This window comes from Lontra canadensis, unplaced genomic scaffold, assembly GCF_010015895.1.
Source record: "Lontra canadensis isolate GAN:19392208 unplaced genomic scaffold, GSC_riverotter_1.0 scaffold70, whole genome shotgun sequence".
Classification (NCBI taxonomy): domain Eukaryota; kingdom Metazoa; phylum Chordata; class Mammalia; order Carnivora; family Mustelidae; genus Lontra; species Lontra canadensis.
The window spans coordinates 5,379,324-5,394,597 of NW_022631064.1; the positions used below are offsets into that span (position 1 = coordinate 5,379,324).

General features: G+C 39.8%; 1 protein-coding gene across 1 annotated transcript in view; it reads left to right on the forward strand.

Annotated features, from left to right (window-relative positions):
• FREM1 (FRAS1 related extracellular matrix 1) overlaps positions 1–15,274 on the forward strand; it is a 140,298-nt gene that overhangs the window by 36,545 nt on the left and 88,479 nt on the right. The window contains exons 8-13 of the mRNA XM_032880568.1: positions 237–581; positions 1,203–1,345; positions 6,967–7,160; positions 7,863–7,953; positions 9,247–9,414; positions 12,733–12,941. Coding sequence (XP_032736459.1) covers positions 237–581; positions 1,203–1,345; positions 6,967–7,160; positions 7,863–7,953; positions 9,247–9,414; positions 12,733–12,941 — 1,150 coding nt within the window. The remainder of the gene's footprint in view (positions 1–236; positions 582–1,202; positions 1,346–6,966; positions 7,161–7,862; positions 7,954–9,246; positions 9,415–12,732; positions 12,942–15,274) is intronic.

A 15,274-nucleotide genomic window follows, 5' to 3' on the forward strand; every position in this document is an offset into this window, starting at 1 on the left:
GATGAGTCTCAAATGAATTAAGTACCTTGCCCAAATCCACACAACTCATTAGTGTTACAGCCAGTATTCAAAACCAGGTTTTTGGAGGTCCAGAGCTGACTAAACAAGACTGTTTAAGTGAGGCATGAATTGGCTGGTCCACTTTCCTTAACGCCCTTTTCTCTAGGGCTGCTTTCACTATAGCTGTTCTCTCAGCATCCCTCATTCAGTCAGCTCCATCTCTGCTGTTCCATCAGGCGGGAAAGGATTTCTCTTCACTGTGGCTGACCTTCAGGCTGGAGTCATTCGCTATCATCATGACGACAGTGATTCCACCAAAGACTTTGTGATCTTCAGGATATTTGATGGACAACATAGCATCCGCCATAAGTTTCCCATCAACATTTTGCCTAAAGATGACAGCCCCCCGTTCCTCATAAGCAATGTTGTGATTGAACTGGAGGAGGGGCAAACCATACCGATCCAGGGTTCCATGCTCAGAGCATCAGACATGGACTCCAGCGATGACTACATCTTCTTTAATATCACAAAACCTCCTCAAGCTGGAGAAATCGTGAAGAAACCAGGGCCAGGGCTGATAGGTAAGTTCTGAACAGTGAAGATTGTTGGCGCCAGAATTTATACAAGGGTGGACATCAAGTTTATGAGGTATGATATGATGATCTTTCTCATTTTATGGATGGGAAACCTCACACCTAGAAAAGTTAAATTGATCTATTCAAGTTTGTGCATCTGGAAAGTTCCAGCCCTCAAGCTGACTATTACACTATGAAAAATTATGTCTGCCAAGCAGGATGATAGAACAAATAAGTTTGAAGGGAAGGGTTTGGCCTATTCTAAATATTGATAAAGTAATTTCCTGAATAACATTTGTTTATGCTTTATCAGAATAATTTCATAACTATTTCTTAAAGTACTCAGGAGTAACAAAATAATAATGATCAAGCAGTTAGTGTTAGTAAGACTGTGTTCCTAAAAAATATTTTTTGTAATGCTAATTTTTCTACATATTTTAAGATAGGTGTAGCAACTTTAATTTTTCTGCTTATTATTTATAAGCTTTGATAAAAATATTTAATGAAAATTCCTTGGGTGCATGCACCATACTAGGCAGAAAGTACTTTGAAGGTAAGTCCAAAGTTTTATACTCCAACATCTGGAAGATTGTTACAAAAGTATGTGATGTTTCGTGGACCCAATAGGCTATCCTGTCCCTGGCTTCCTTCAGAGGGATCTATTTAATGGCATCATTTACTATCGTCACTTTGGTGGAGAGATCTTTGAAGACTCTTTTGAATTTGTACTGTGGGACAGCCACGAACCTCCAAATCTCTCAGTGCCACAGGTAAGAGGCTATCTCTTCATACTGTCCTCAAGTCTTGTCCACAGATATCCGTTCTGGGAGGTGTCATTAGAAACTACATAAAAGCAGGTTTTAAGATTCAAAGTTTGAGAAGCAATGGATTCAGCAAGGTTAAGTCAATTTCTTTGCATGTCTTCTCTACCTTTTACTTTCCTAATATGTTTTGTAAATTATTGTATTTGTAAATATTGTATTTGTAAATTACTCGCAAAAACTCCGTATTATGTTATGCTGTGTTTTCAAGATTACTTAACCATGGGGCCCTTACAGAACACCTACCAAATATGCTGGCCTCATAACACTCAAGAAAACACTGGCATTTTATGTGTAAGTGATGAAGTATAGTCTCTGAAGTTACACTGCCCATGTTTCTCTCCTGTCCTTGACCCGACCTGTGCCTCAGTTTCCTCACCTGTAAAATGGGTAAATACTACAACTTCCTTATAGGGCAATTGTGAGGGTAAGGGAGATAATTATGTATAAAGTACTGAGCTTTCTGGCATATGGTAAGTACTCAATAGATAAATTCGTTATTATTTATTGTTGCTTTTGAAGAACTATGTGTTTCACCACCACTCAAGTATATCATTTAAGTATACAGGATACAGAAATAAGTTTAAGGAGGCATTCTCATATAGAAATTATAGAAAAGGAAGTTAGTGTAGGATCTGGACAACTATAAACTATTAAAAGGTAGACTCCATATAAAGAGAGGATGGCTGGTGGTAGGGGTGGAAAAACAGCTGAAAATAAGTGATCACTTACTATACATAGTTCTTTTTGCTAGGCATTTTATACCTATGATCTTGGAAAGTAGCATGTGTAGAAATCTAAGCAAATCTAGAACCAGCTCTAGAATGATTAAAAAAAAAAGAGATTTATTTTAGAGGGGTTAGGAACAGAGGGAGGAGGAGGAGAAAATAGACTCCCTGCTGAGCATGGAGCCCAGATGCAGAGCTTGGCCTCATGACCCTGAGATCATGACCTGAGCTGAAATCAAGAGTCAGGCACTTATCAGAGCCACCGAGGTGCCCCTCTAGAATGATTTCTTAAAGTATGTGTCCCTATTGGCTATATAATGCTTCTCCTAATGTCACTGTCACTTACATTAGCCGCTATATAGGGGACTGAGCTATTCATCTGTTTGCTAAGACAAAGGTAACAAAAAGGGATGATCAAGAAGAATGATGTCAGAGAGCCCAGAAACTGAAGGAACAAGGTGATCCCTGATAAGAGGGAATAGAGAATGAATGAGAAAATTCTTAATTCATCTGCATATTGAATAACAAATCAATTCCTTTCCAAATAACAACTCCCTTTTTTGGTCAGTGTATTCTATGCCATTTCTAGGTCACATTTTTGCTTGAGACGTTGGTTGACTTGATGATGCAAAATGGCGACGACGAATAGGATTTATTTTTAAATCTTCTATTGTAGCTATTCAAACCGACCTGCTTCTGACTAGAATATCCTATCACTTTTAGCAGATTATGTATTTTTTTTAATTGAAAGCTCAGGACTTCTTTTTCCTCTTCTGCTATTACATATTTTATGCATCATAGGTATAGAATTATTTATATTTATTTCATATTTATAGATCAACTGGGGATGTGAGATCTCCCTAGAGTAAGGAAAACTTCATTGAAACAGAATTATTTCTGAATCTTGGCAAATAGGTCAGACCAAACTCTGTAGATCCAGTTGTAAGTTTATTCCCTATGGTGTATAGAAAGCAAGGATCTCCTCAGGTGAGACACAATGTGCATAAAGCTGGAAAGAACTTACGTAAGCAGGGATGCCCCTTCCCTCCTCTAGTCCTTCTCTACTGAATGCTCCTCTGAGAGGTTGACTGACACACCAATCAACAGTATATCTACACATCAGCATGAAACCCCCTCTCTCTTTCTGTCTTGGTTGTCATTACTGTCATCAAATTAAGCCTCACCTGCTCAGTTTGTTTTTGAAAAGTATTTCCTTTCTTATCCTTCTCAGTAGAGGGCTTTTTAGGTCTTAAGCTGTAAGAGATCTTATACCTAGGAGAAAGTGATATTAGAAGTAAAATGGGATGGGGGGGTGTAATAGGTGAGGGGGATTAAGGCATGCCCTTGTCGTGATGAGCACTAGGTGATTAAAGTAAAAACCTGAAGAAAAAAAGAAGTAAAATGGAGGATGAAAAATAAGGATAGATGAGAGAAACAGGAAGAGGACTAAGAAATGGAGGAAGAAAGGAAGCAGGTGCCACAAAGACCTGTAGGTCAAGTGGAAGGAGGCAACTGGACATGACTGGATGAGAATGGGCACCCAGGGCATGGACATTTGTCAGAAGTCAGAATGGAAAGTGGGGTTGGCAAAGCTAACATGGGTATTAGTTTCTGGGGCTGAGAAATAGCACTGGATAATCTCAAAAGAAGATGCAAGATAAAGAATCAGGCAAAAATCAAAGCTGAGGCAGAGAAAGGATCAAGAACCAAAGCTTGATGTCTTCTGGCTAAGAAAGTCAGATACTAGCTGTCGGAGTATCATATGTGGACCCTGATCCTGAGGGTCAAGGTCAGGCTTTGTGATTTTGTGTACTGATTTATCACTTTATATTCAGATTTTTTTCAAGTGTGTGTGCAGGTGCCTATGGCTATAAGTAGACTGGAGGGATGTAGGGAGAGCCCAGTGATTGGGCACTAGTTTCTCACTGTCTGGGAATGGCTATTCAATGTCTTTTTTACAACCAAATTTCAGTACAATGAGAATTCTTTATTTCTCTATGGAGTTTTTTAAAATAGGATTTTTCCTACCCACAGACACACATACAATAATTGTTTAAACATACATAAATATGTAAAGATTCATCAACTTAAGTGATCATAAAGCATGTTGAAAAATGTGCCCACCAAGAATTACTACAGGGGTATAAAAAAGCATGCTTGTACATTCTTTTTATACAAAGAACACATTGGAGAATAAATTAGCATGGAAAATGGTCTTTTTGAAGGCACAATAACTATTGTTTCCATATTAAATCCAGTTTTTCAATTAAGTGGAGACTTGCTGATGCACACTATGGATGGGAGGTCCCATAGAGAATTTCTGAACTTTGTAGATTAGCAAAAAACTATAATTGGAAAAAAAAATTGTGACACAGACTCCAGGAGACTGGGGAAATGACTGTCATCGTGTTCTTTTATTTTGATAACTGGCTTTAGTTTTTAATTATTGAAATGCTTTGTAACAGAGTAGTAAATATGTTGTATGCTTTTGTAAAAGTAATGAAGGGTAGAGACAGGGGATTAATTAATTGAGCACTTACTACTAGATACTCACTGTGCTACTAGAGAGAAAAACTGAGCCCCAGAGGGGTAAAATTATCTGCCCCAGGGAGCATAGCTTGTAGGTGACCAAGCTGGTGTCCCAGGCTTTATCACAGAAAACCTTAACTATGCCTAAGTTTTTGCTTTGTGCATCAATTTTAAAAGGAATTTTCTTGATTTTCAAATTAAATATTGTGAACACCATCATTGTAGACAAAACTGGCATTGCTGAGCTGTGCTTTGGTAACAACATTAAAATAACTAGAACCAGGGTAAGAATACCTCGTGCATCAAGCTGTGCAAAGATCCATGATGCCAAAAAGATGTCCCGTTTTGGGAGAGAGTTTGTAATTGCTTTCTCGCAAACAGTCATGGATTATTGGGGGAAAAAAATAAATGTGATTATAAAAGTTGTTTGGCAAAGCTGCCTTGCCCTCTTACATGATCCCAAACCCTGAGAGTATGATTTTTTTTAAAGATTTTATTTATCTGACAGACAGAGATCACAAGTAGGCAGAGAGGCAGGCAGAGAGAGAGAGGAAGGGAAGCAGGCTCCCTGCCGAGCAGAGAGCCCGACGTGGGGCTCGAACCCAGGACCCTGGGATCATGACCTGAGCCAAAGGCAGCGGTTTTAACCCACTGAGCCACCCAGGCGCCCCTGAGAGTATGATTTTAAGAGTTTTTAAAATCACAGATAGGACATATTGACCGGGTTAGCAAACACCGATGAAGTATCATCTACCTACAAAATACCATGCTAATTGCGGAGCAGCCAAAATGAACACGATATTTATTGAGCACCTACTATGTGCCAGATACTCATCTACATGGTAATATTTGATCCTCATAGCAACTCTATGAGATTATTGTTGTTACACTTAACTAACCAATAAAACTGATACCCCAAGAAGTTGAATGACTTGTTCAAGATTAATAGCTACTGAGTGGTATATTCTGCATTTTAACTGTCTGTCCACTAACAAATTTCACAGGGTTTTCAGTATGCTATGGTTCTCCCCTTGTGGACCTTTCAGTCTAGGAGAGACTGACATGTGGACTACTAATACTATAAGGCAGTAAAATATTTGTTGAGGGATAAGCAAAATTCAGAAGCAATTCCAACTGAGAAATTGGACAAAGTTTGTTTTTTTTTTACAGATTGATTTATTTCTTTTAGAGAGAGAGACCGCATGTGTGGGGGGTGGGGTAGGGGCAGAGGGAGAGAGAGGGGGAAAGAATCTCAAGCAGACTCCCCACTGAGAGGGCAGTCTAATGCGGAGCTCAATTTCATGACCCTGATACCATGACCTGAGCCAGAGTCAAGAGTTGAACACTTAACTGACTGAGCCATCCAGGAGTTCCAAGAAACTGGGCAAAGTTTTAAGAAGAGTCCTCAAGGGTAAGAAAGCCTGAGGTTTCTGGAGAAAGCAGGAGAAAAGCATTGAAGACTGAAGGAACAGCATGATCCAAGCATAGAGGCCTGCTTGAGAACTACAACTGAGTATCTTGTGCTCATCTGGAGTCCTGGGTTAATGTTGAAAGGTGGCACAAGATAAAGTTGAAATATAGAGTGTGTCTAAACTTTGGAGGTCTTGGGTGCTATGCTGAGGAGCTTGAATAATTTAATCCCACCTGAGTGGTTGTTTAGTTTTTTGGGGAGATGAATAACCGAGTTGGCCTGCACTTTTTTTTTTCTTTTTAAAGAGAGCACTAGAGATATGTAAAGTCGAGATTAGGTACTGGAGTTAGGGTTCACAGGAAGCTATTGCAATAATGTAGGGAAGAAAGGATGAGAGTGGGAGCTAGAGCAGTAAGAGTGCGAATGACAGTTGGGGTGGGGGCGGGGTGTGGTCATGGCATAGGAAATTTGGTAAGCAAAAACTCTGGGACCTGGAGATGTGTTACATGTCACAGGAGAAGGAGGAACCAAAGTCATAACAAGGTTTCTAGGATCAGTGACTGAGTGGAGGGTGGTAGCAAAAGAAAGCATAGGTTGTTGGTAGAAGGGAGAAACAGAAATAAAATCAGGAACATATTTTGTGTATCATGTGCCTGTTCTGTAGCCTTCATGATGGCATTAACTATATTTGTGATAATTCTATTCTTAAAATATAACATTAAATGGGCATGAATGTTCCATTTTTGGCCCAAGTTCTTAATAGCTCCTGAATCATTTCAGTGGAAGGATATTACAAATGGGAGTTTTGAATAGCATCTTCACCATGACTGGGGAACTGTGGGGACATTTTCTTTGGTGTCCTTTGGTATTTCAAATTAATGGCAGAGATCATTTCTTTCCAGGTGGTGACCGTCCATATCACTCCAGTGGATGATCAGCTTCCAAAAGAGGCTCCTGGAGTTTCTCGGCATTTGGTTGTCAAGGAAACGGAGGTGGCCTACATAACTAAGAAACATCTACATTTTATAGATACAGAATATGACAGTGAGCTTCTCTACACGATAACGACACCTCCGTTTTTCTCTTCCGGTCACAGGTATCTCTTGAGAAGTCATCACCTGGGCTATTTGTTGAGGGCTGTGTCCAAGGACTGAGTCGCAAGTGTCCCTATACAGTACTGTGGTTCAGTTGTTCTGTTGGTCAGACATGAACTTGTACTCAAGTCCACATATACTGTAATCTCAAACTTATCTCATACCTTCCTTCAAAAGCTGTATTAATTGGTAAATGACCTGCTACTGGTAGTGTCTTCACCTTAGGTAAGCTTCAAAGAGTCTTTAATCTTTTTCATACAACATTTCTTTTTTTCTAAAGAGAATGTTATTTTTGACTTTTTAATAAAAGGTATTGAATCTTTATAACACTATTTTCAGACACTGCAGGCCACAAAATGGTCATATTGTATGACCCCAATCAGAAAAGCGACATGAGTATACCTGAGGCTTGTGTCACGTACACGATAGCAAGGAAACATTTTTAGAATGAGAAGAATGATCCCCTTTCATGCGATCAAAGCAGAAAATTCTGTACATAGTTTCTGCAGTCATAAGAATGGCATTGATGACTCTGGACTGAAGGCTAGAACCCCCACAACAGCAGGAGAGAATATAAAGATGGAACATTTGATTTCTTCTTACAATGAACACTTGTAGCTTCAGAAAAGTTGGTTGCAGGCTCTTTGACTAGTTGTTTCTTGCCTGGAAAATTAACTGGTGTGTTCTCCTGTATTTCTCTTTAGACATCTGGATGCTGGGAAATTATTCATGGTGGATAGCATCCCAAAGCTGACCAAAAATCCTGCAGCCCTGGGGCTGGGGTCATTCACTCAGGTATGATGCTATGCTAAAATGTTGACAAACATAATGAAGGTGTGTTCTGAGAGAAAGGATGATACTCCTAGTGTTGGACTCAAGAATGTTGGCCTTTGACATCTGTCAAAAGCATCAAATGCTTGATGTCTACATTCTGTCTGCTTGCACACTTTTAACTAGGATGTGCGACCTATTTGACAATGCTTCATTGAGCTGGATATGATTTCAAAATCTTGCCATAATTCAACACAGCATTTTGTATTGTTTTACCAGTAGCAGGGCTCTGATTTACAGACTTGGTGCCTACGGTTTTATTCCAGCGCATTCAAGTCACTCAAGATCCTACCATATTAGTTTCTTATGGCTGCTGTAGGTACCACAACTGGGTGGCTTAAAATAACAGAGACTCACTGTCTCGAAGTTCTGAAGGTTGGAAGTCTGAAATCAAGGTGTTGGTAGGGTTGCGATTCTCAAACCCTGTAGGAGAAGCCTTCCTTGCTCTTCTTTGGACTCTCTGATGCTCTTTGGCTTGTGGATCATCACTCCATTTTGTCTCTGTCATCCTGTGTGTCTTCTCTCTATGTGTCCCTCTCTTCTTATGAGGACACAAGTTATAGTCCATGAAGGGCTCTACCCTTCCCTGTGACCACACCTTAACTGATTACAGCTGCAACAACCCAATCCCCAAATAAGGTCATATTCTGAGGTACTAGAAGTTAGAACTTCAACATATCTTTTTTGGGGAACACATATTCAAATTATAATACCTACTGCCTTCCCAAATCTTCATCAACCTTCTCCCCTTCCTGTGGACTCTACCCTGAAAACTCCCCCAAGAGTCACAGTGATAATGATGAATACTTAGGCAGCAGCTACCCCTGTCTGTAGGGCTAATTCTGCCTAATCTCAGAGTAGTTAGATGTTGCAAATGAGTATGTAAACCCCATGTGCTCAGTACTATTACTTTATTATTTCACTTATTATAGTGATAAAGAAACAGAGGCCTTGAAAGTTTAGTTAACTTGACCAATATCACATAGCTAATTTATGGTGGAGCTGGTCAAAATTCACATCTCCCGTCTTTTATAGAGTTGGCTGACTTCAAGCACTTGGCATATTTACTTTCTTTGTTCTTTTCCCTCCTGGTTTTAGAAAAGGTGATTTAGAAAATAGAGATTTTGGACTCTTCAAAGTGATGTTGGCATTTCCAGTGTTCGATGTCAACATAATGGTTCTCAGAGACCTAGTTCTCTGAAAATCTCTGATCCTTGCAGATGGGCACCCATGTGTCCATCTCGATTTGCTTTGCAGCATGCTGTGAACCACATGAAAGTGGCCTACATGCCACCCATGCAAGATATAGGCCTCCATCCAGGACATGTCCAGTTTGCCTTTTCCATCAGTAACCAACATGGTGGCACTTTGCACGGGATCTGCTTTAACATCACAGTTCTTCCAGTGGACAATCAAGTTCCCGAGGTATGTATGATGTTTGATATTAAAGATGACAAGGTTGGAAGATCTCAGGAAAGAAAGGGAAGACTTGAAGACTTACTAAAAATGCTAACTTTCCTTTAGGCTATTTTCCAGATCTTTTTAATTTTTCAGCTACAGTGTAGGAAAAAAAGCTTGGGGAGGGCAGTCTTTCACCTCTCATGGGACTTTCTGTCTGAAAGGTGAGATTTTCCAGTTGCTGAATTTGGCATTATTTTCAAAGCTTTATCATAACCTCTTTCATTTCCTTTCCTTTCTGCTAAGTCTCACATGCTGATCAGGGGAAGGGGATTAAGTTATGGGTCTCTTAGCAACCGGAAGGACTTATTTGATCTCATTGCAGGCCAACTCTAAGCTTGCTAATCTAAATAAGGTTTTTAATTTTTCAAATGAGTGAAGATGGGTTCTTCTATCCTCTCCCATTCCGGCCCTAGTGTTGACATAAGCGGTCAAGCAGCTGGGCCTCTTATTAAAACTGAACTGCAAAGTCTACCTTGTCTACATCTTATATGTGAGGCTGGACTTCACAGTGAAAGTTTAATCCAAACTCCATCAGGGGGTCAGACTTAACTCGTGTGGCTATTCCTGGGCTCATTTTACCCTCATAAGTGGAAAGACAAGGTAAGATTACCTATTCATCAGGACCCAGAGGGATGCGAACCCATACTTCTCTCACCCCTAAGGAAAGAGATCACCTTCCAGGCACCTGCTTGGAGGACAGTCAGGAGCCCTGAGTCTCCCTTTCCTGCTTCCTCCTCCACATTTCTACATCTTCCCAAAGTTGGAGGGCAGAGATCTCACTGTGAGGGACCAAGTGGCTTACCCAACCCACAGAACTATTCTGATAGAGCCAAACAAGACTTTTAATTAGTGAGTTGTCAACATTCACACATTTCATATCAAGTCTGGCTTTCTGACGTCTCTTAAAAATTTGGGAACTCTAGGAAGAGTAAACTCACTTACTTACCCTGAGCAGCAGTTGCCTGGACTTGCTCTCCAGTCTCCAGAGGCCCCACCACACTCAGCACACTCATTTACATTGCTGGCCCCCTCAGGCCTCTGAACTTGCCATTTTTGGCAGAGGATGTGCCAAAAAGCTCACGAAAAAGACCAAAGAATCCGAACTATATTCTTTGATTCCTTCCCTGTCAGGGACCAGATCACATTCCCTGTGGAAGAAATAGTTTAGAATGTCTGTTAATTTGATTAGATCTTATTCATACCATCCTTTTCCATGTATGAGATACACGCCCTGAACTAGGCCAGCATCTTAATAAGTCAAAGCATTTTCTAAAACAGTCATGGAGATAAGTAGGGTTTTAAGCAAAGCAATCCAAACTTCTTGCTAAAGAAGAATGATCTGTGGAGAAAACTAGAAACATTCAAGTGAATAGTTACCTCCCTCGTTTGAAGGTAGACGGAGTTGCTGTGAGGACTCAGGGCTAACGTGGCATAGCGCCTTCTTTTTCCTATAGTTCATGGGACAAAAGAAATCATGCCTTAGAAAACTGAGACCATTAGAAATAAAATCAAATGAGTAGCTTCAGTGAAACCAGTCACAAGAGTGGTTTCCTGGCATAAAATACCCACAGATAGCTGAGTTGAGTGATAACCACGAGGTGATTTTAATATCATGCTAATGGGAAGGCCCAAAACCTAAGCACTAGGTTTGGGCAGAGACTGAAAAGTTAGTGGTGAATGAGTTGGGGAAAATTAGCCTTATGCTTTTATTTTTTGAAAGTTTTCCTAAAATACATACATATTTTGAAAACCATAGAGTACAGCAGAGCATATCTCTTGAAACATTAGCATCTCGGGGTATTAATTGATGCAAATTTGGAATCAATGAGGTTGGCAGATGTGGACCTTGTCTCAAAAATAATGCCCCTCTTTTAATAAAAGGAGTATTCTTTCTTTCTCCTACAAACAGTAAAAGTGTAGGAGTAAGCCATGTAGGAAGGATGGGGGCGAGAGTCATTGTAGGGAGAGAAGTCCCTTGTATTGTGTTTTCCTTTCTAGTAGAGGTGGCTTATTAAAGAATAGAAGGCAACTGTCTCAGGGTGGTTGGTCTCATAATTTCCATGACTCAGGGGGCTGCCTTGGGGCAGCTGTGCCCTTGTGGGCAGGAGGTTAGAGGAGGGCTCTGAGTGAAGGCTGTGACTTGTCCTTGCTCACTTCTTTTTCCTCTGCCCATCTCCATGCCCCGCAAACCCCCATCCCCACCCCCTCCAACCACTCCCTTTACCAACTTTTTCCTCAGGAACATTCTGCCTTCTGGGAGCGGCAGCTGGTCTGAAGAGAGCAGCTTCTTTCTTGAAGAATGCTGTATCCTCACATGGGTGGGGCACTCACCTCAGACCTTTAGGAGAGGACCTTCAGAGCCCATGATTGGTACCCCAACTCTATCTGCTTGCTTCTACTTCTGTGTAGTAATATAAATTTAGGAGAATGATAGGCTAAACAAAGTTCACCAATGTTTCTACTGCAGGATCTCAGAATGTTGGATATGCTTACACGCCTTATAAATCTCCAAGGTGAAGATACTGTACATGACTCTTCTCAAGCCTTATTTGACCATAGAACACTTCTTGCCAAGTCACAATGTAATGATAAAATACCCCAACCCCTTCTGACTTGCTTTTTACTTTCAAATGAATTGTTGGTTGAGTAGTGGATTTTTCTGTCATCAGAAGTTATCTTTATGATTTTATTATTTGTCTGATGTTTGAATAAATGTATTTCTTATGGAATCTTCAATCTCCAATCTTCAGTTTCCCGGGTCTACTTCTATCTTGAAAATACTCATTGTATTTGACACTTAAAAGCTCCAACCAATTTCCCAAATCTTTAAGAATTTTTAGGGTAAAAGGAAGAGATGGATTCTGTCCTCTAGAGGAATTTGATATAAGTGTTGTTTGTTGTCTAGATGAAGGTATATATATATATATATCCAGCAATGGGGTGTGTGGCTATGGTGATGAACATTACTATTTCCTCTATTTAGTGCCACTGATAGTAACCAGTTTGGTTGCTGCTTCCATTATCACGGGGTCTGAGGTAAATGAAATGTAGATACTTCCGAGGTTACAAATCCACCTTGCTTCTTTGTATACCTCAGTGCTTAGAATTGGAAATGTTTAGTAAAAAGTTTTTTCAGCCAAGATGTTCAACTATGAACTTTCCCCTTTACCACATCCTTGAAAAATTAATTGACATGTGAAGGTGGTACTAGACGTTTTCCATTTATTTAATGAGCTCAGTCTTCAGGGAAAGCTCATGGACTGTTTTCTTCCTTCTTTTTAGGTGTTTACCAACTCCCTGAGAGTGACTGAGGGAGGTCAGTGTATCATCAACACAGAGAATGTTCTGGTTTCTGATGTGGATACCAAACTGGACAACGTCTATCTCTCCCTGCAAAGACCGCCTCAGTGTGGAAGTATAGAGCTGGATGGATTTCCTCTAAACACAGGAGACACATTTTCTTGGGGAGACCTCCATGCCTTAAAAGTTAGGTTAGAACAATTCCTGGATCTCTTTTTTGATATGCTTTGTCCTTTATCTGGATGAGTTGTGAGGCAGAGTAAAAGAAAGAAGTTTGTTCAATTTTTTCAGGGTTACCAGCAAGCCAATTAATACTTCAAGGGTCAGTTGAAAATTAGAAATGATAAACTTTCAATTTCCCTCCAGATATTTTCTTTCCATCTGTCTAGGTTGTACCAGTGGAAATGACTTCTTGGATATTTGAACAACAGAAATTAATTACCATAAATGTTAAATTTGCTTCAACTGTACATATCACAAGAGGTAGTAGCCAAACTAGATGAATAGACTGAAATAATCTATATGGCTAATCTATATAGTCGAACTTGGCTTTAAGGATAGTCAGCTTCACTACTGTGGAAACTGGGAATAAATTCTGTTGATCAGTATACTTAGGGCTAATTTCTATTTCATTGTACTGGGAGGGGACTTGCAGGCGAATGTGAAGGGTAGGCTGGGGAGGTAGAGCATGGAATAGTACTTGGGTTTCTGACAGAGAGAGAGAGAGCAATTTATTTGTCAAGGTCCTACAGCAGTTCCCCTCACCTTGAGGTCTTTCACTTTTCTTGCTACTGTAGTTCTCTAAGAAACTTTCCTACAGAATTTAGTAACATGCCTTCTCTGTAAAATAATGCAGATACTTAAGAGCAACGATCAGGTAAACAGATATACTAGTTGACTTTTCATTTATAGGTTCAAATTGTAAATGGGAATTTTGACCTCTCAGAAGTTATTAGGCATCAAATGCTTAATTCCATACTTGGAAGTTGACTAGGAGCTCAAATTTGTGCATAAGAACATCAATTTCATCTGAAATTTAGTTTGGTTACATTATTTATTCATGATCTCTAATATATTGACCTCTTTTCACTACTCATCTTATCCTCATAAAAATTTCCCTTTTTTAGAGATCTCAGCTCTTAGCTACATGTTAGAATAAGAGCTCTGTTTAGGTAATTCTTACTAGGGAGCGAGCGATGGCTAGAAAAGTACTATTATCTGCCAGCACATATAATTCAAGGACTTGCAGTTGTGGTTTTTTTTTCCCCATTTAATCTTTACAGTAATCAAGCCTGACAAGGTCAATGATTGTATTATCATATTATGTGTTATAAATTATATTATAGTTGAAGAAACTAGGAGGTTAAGGTCACTCAGTTAGTATATGGAAGAGTCTGGTTTTGGAAATTCTGTTTGATTCCTTAGCCATGCCTTTGAATGTATACTCCTAGATCCGCTTGGCTCTTTTAGGGGTATTAGTATGGTAAGATAGGACTAGTACATTATCATATATCTATTTTTTATGAAAATATCAAGGAGCATAAGAGGCAGTGTATGTGAGGGATACTGGGGTGGGAGTGGACTTTCTTCACCATTGGAAAGGAATCCCAAACCTGAGTCCCTACCCAGTGTATGCATAAGACTAGTTCTGAGTAAAATATCTTTTGACCCTGGGATTTTTTCATATCTAAGTGTTTTATATGGGGCACCTGGGTGGCTCAATGGGTTAAAGCCCCTGCCTTCAGCTCTGGTCATGATCCCAGGATCCTGGGATCAAGCCCCACATTGGGCTCTCTGCTCAGCGGGGAGCCTGCTTCCTCCTCTCTCTCTCTGCCTGCCTCTCTGCCTATTTGTGATCTCTGTCTGTCAAATAAATAAATAAAATCTTAAAAAAAAGGAGCTCTAAGTGTTTTATATGATTGATATACGATTTTTTAAGATTTATTTATTTGAGAGAGACAGAGAGCATGTGCATGTGAAAGAGGGGAGGGGCAGAGGGAGAGAGAGAGAGAGAGAAAATCTCAAGCAGACTCCCTGCTGAGTGTAAGCCCAAATCAGGGCTCCATCCCAGGACCCTGAGATCATGACCAGAGCCAAAACCAAGAGTTAGATGCTCAACCAACTGAGCCACCCAGGTACTCCTCAATATTATTTTTATGTAACTTTTAATTTTATTTCCTAGGACTTATTTCTTATTTTGAACAAATCATTGATGAGCTAAAAATTAGGCTCAATTCAACCACTGTTTAGAACTTAGCATGTATCACTACAGTGGTTGGGGAGTAGATGGAAAGTCTTGAATTAGACAATTCTGTTATAAAACTTGACTGGAAATTAAAGAAAAGTAGGGCCAAAGCTAACTCAAGGAAAAATATTTTGAAGTCTGGAGGGATTCAAAAATCTTTATAGGTTGAGTGGAAGAGAGCTAGTAAATAGAAAAGAGAAAATGGTAGAAGAGAGGCAATAAATGATTCATAGATCAGAGTTTTGTAGAAGAACTGAATAGATAGAAAGTACAGGCAGA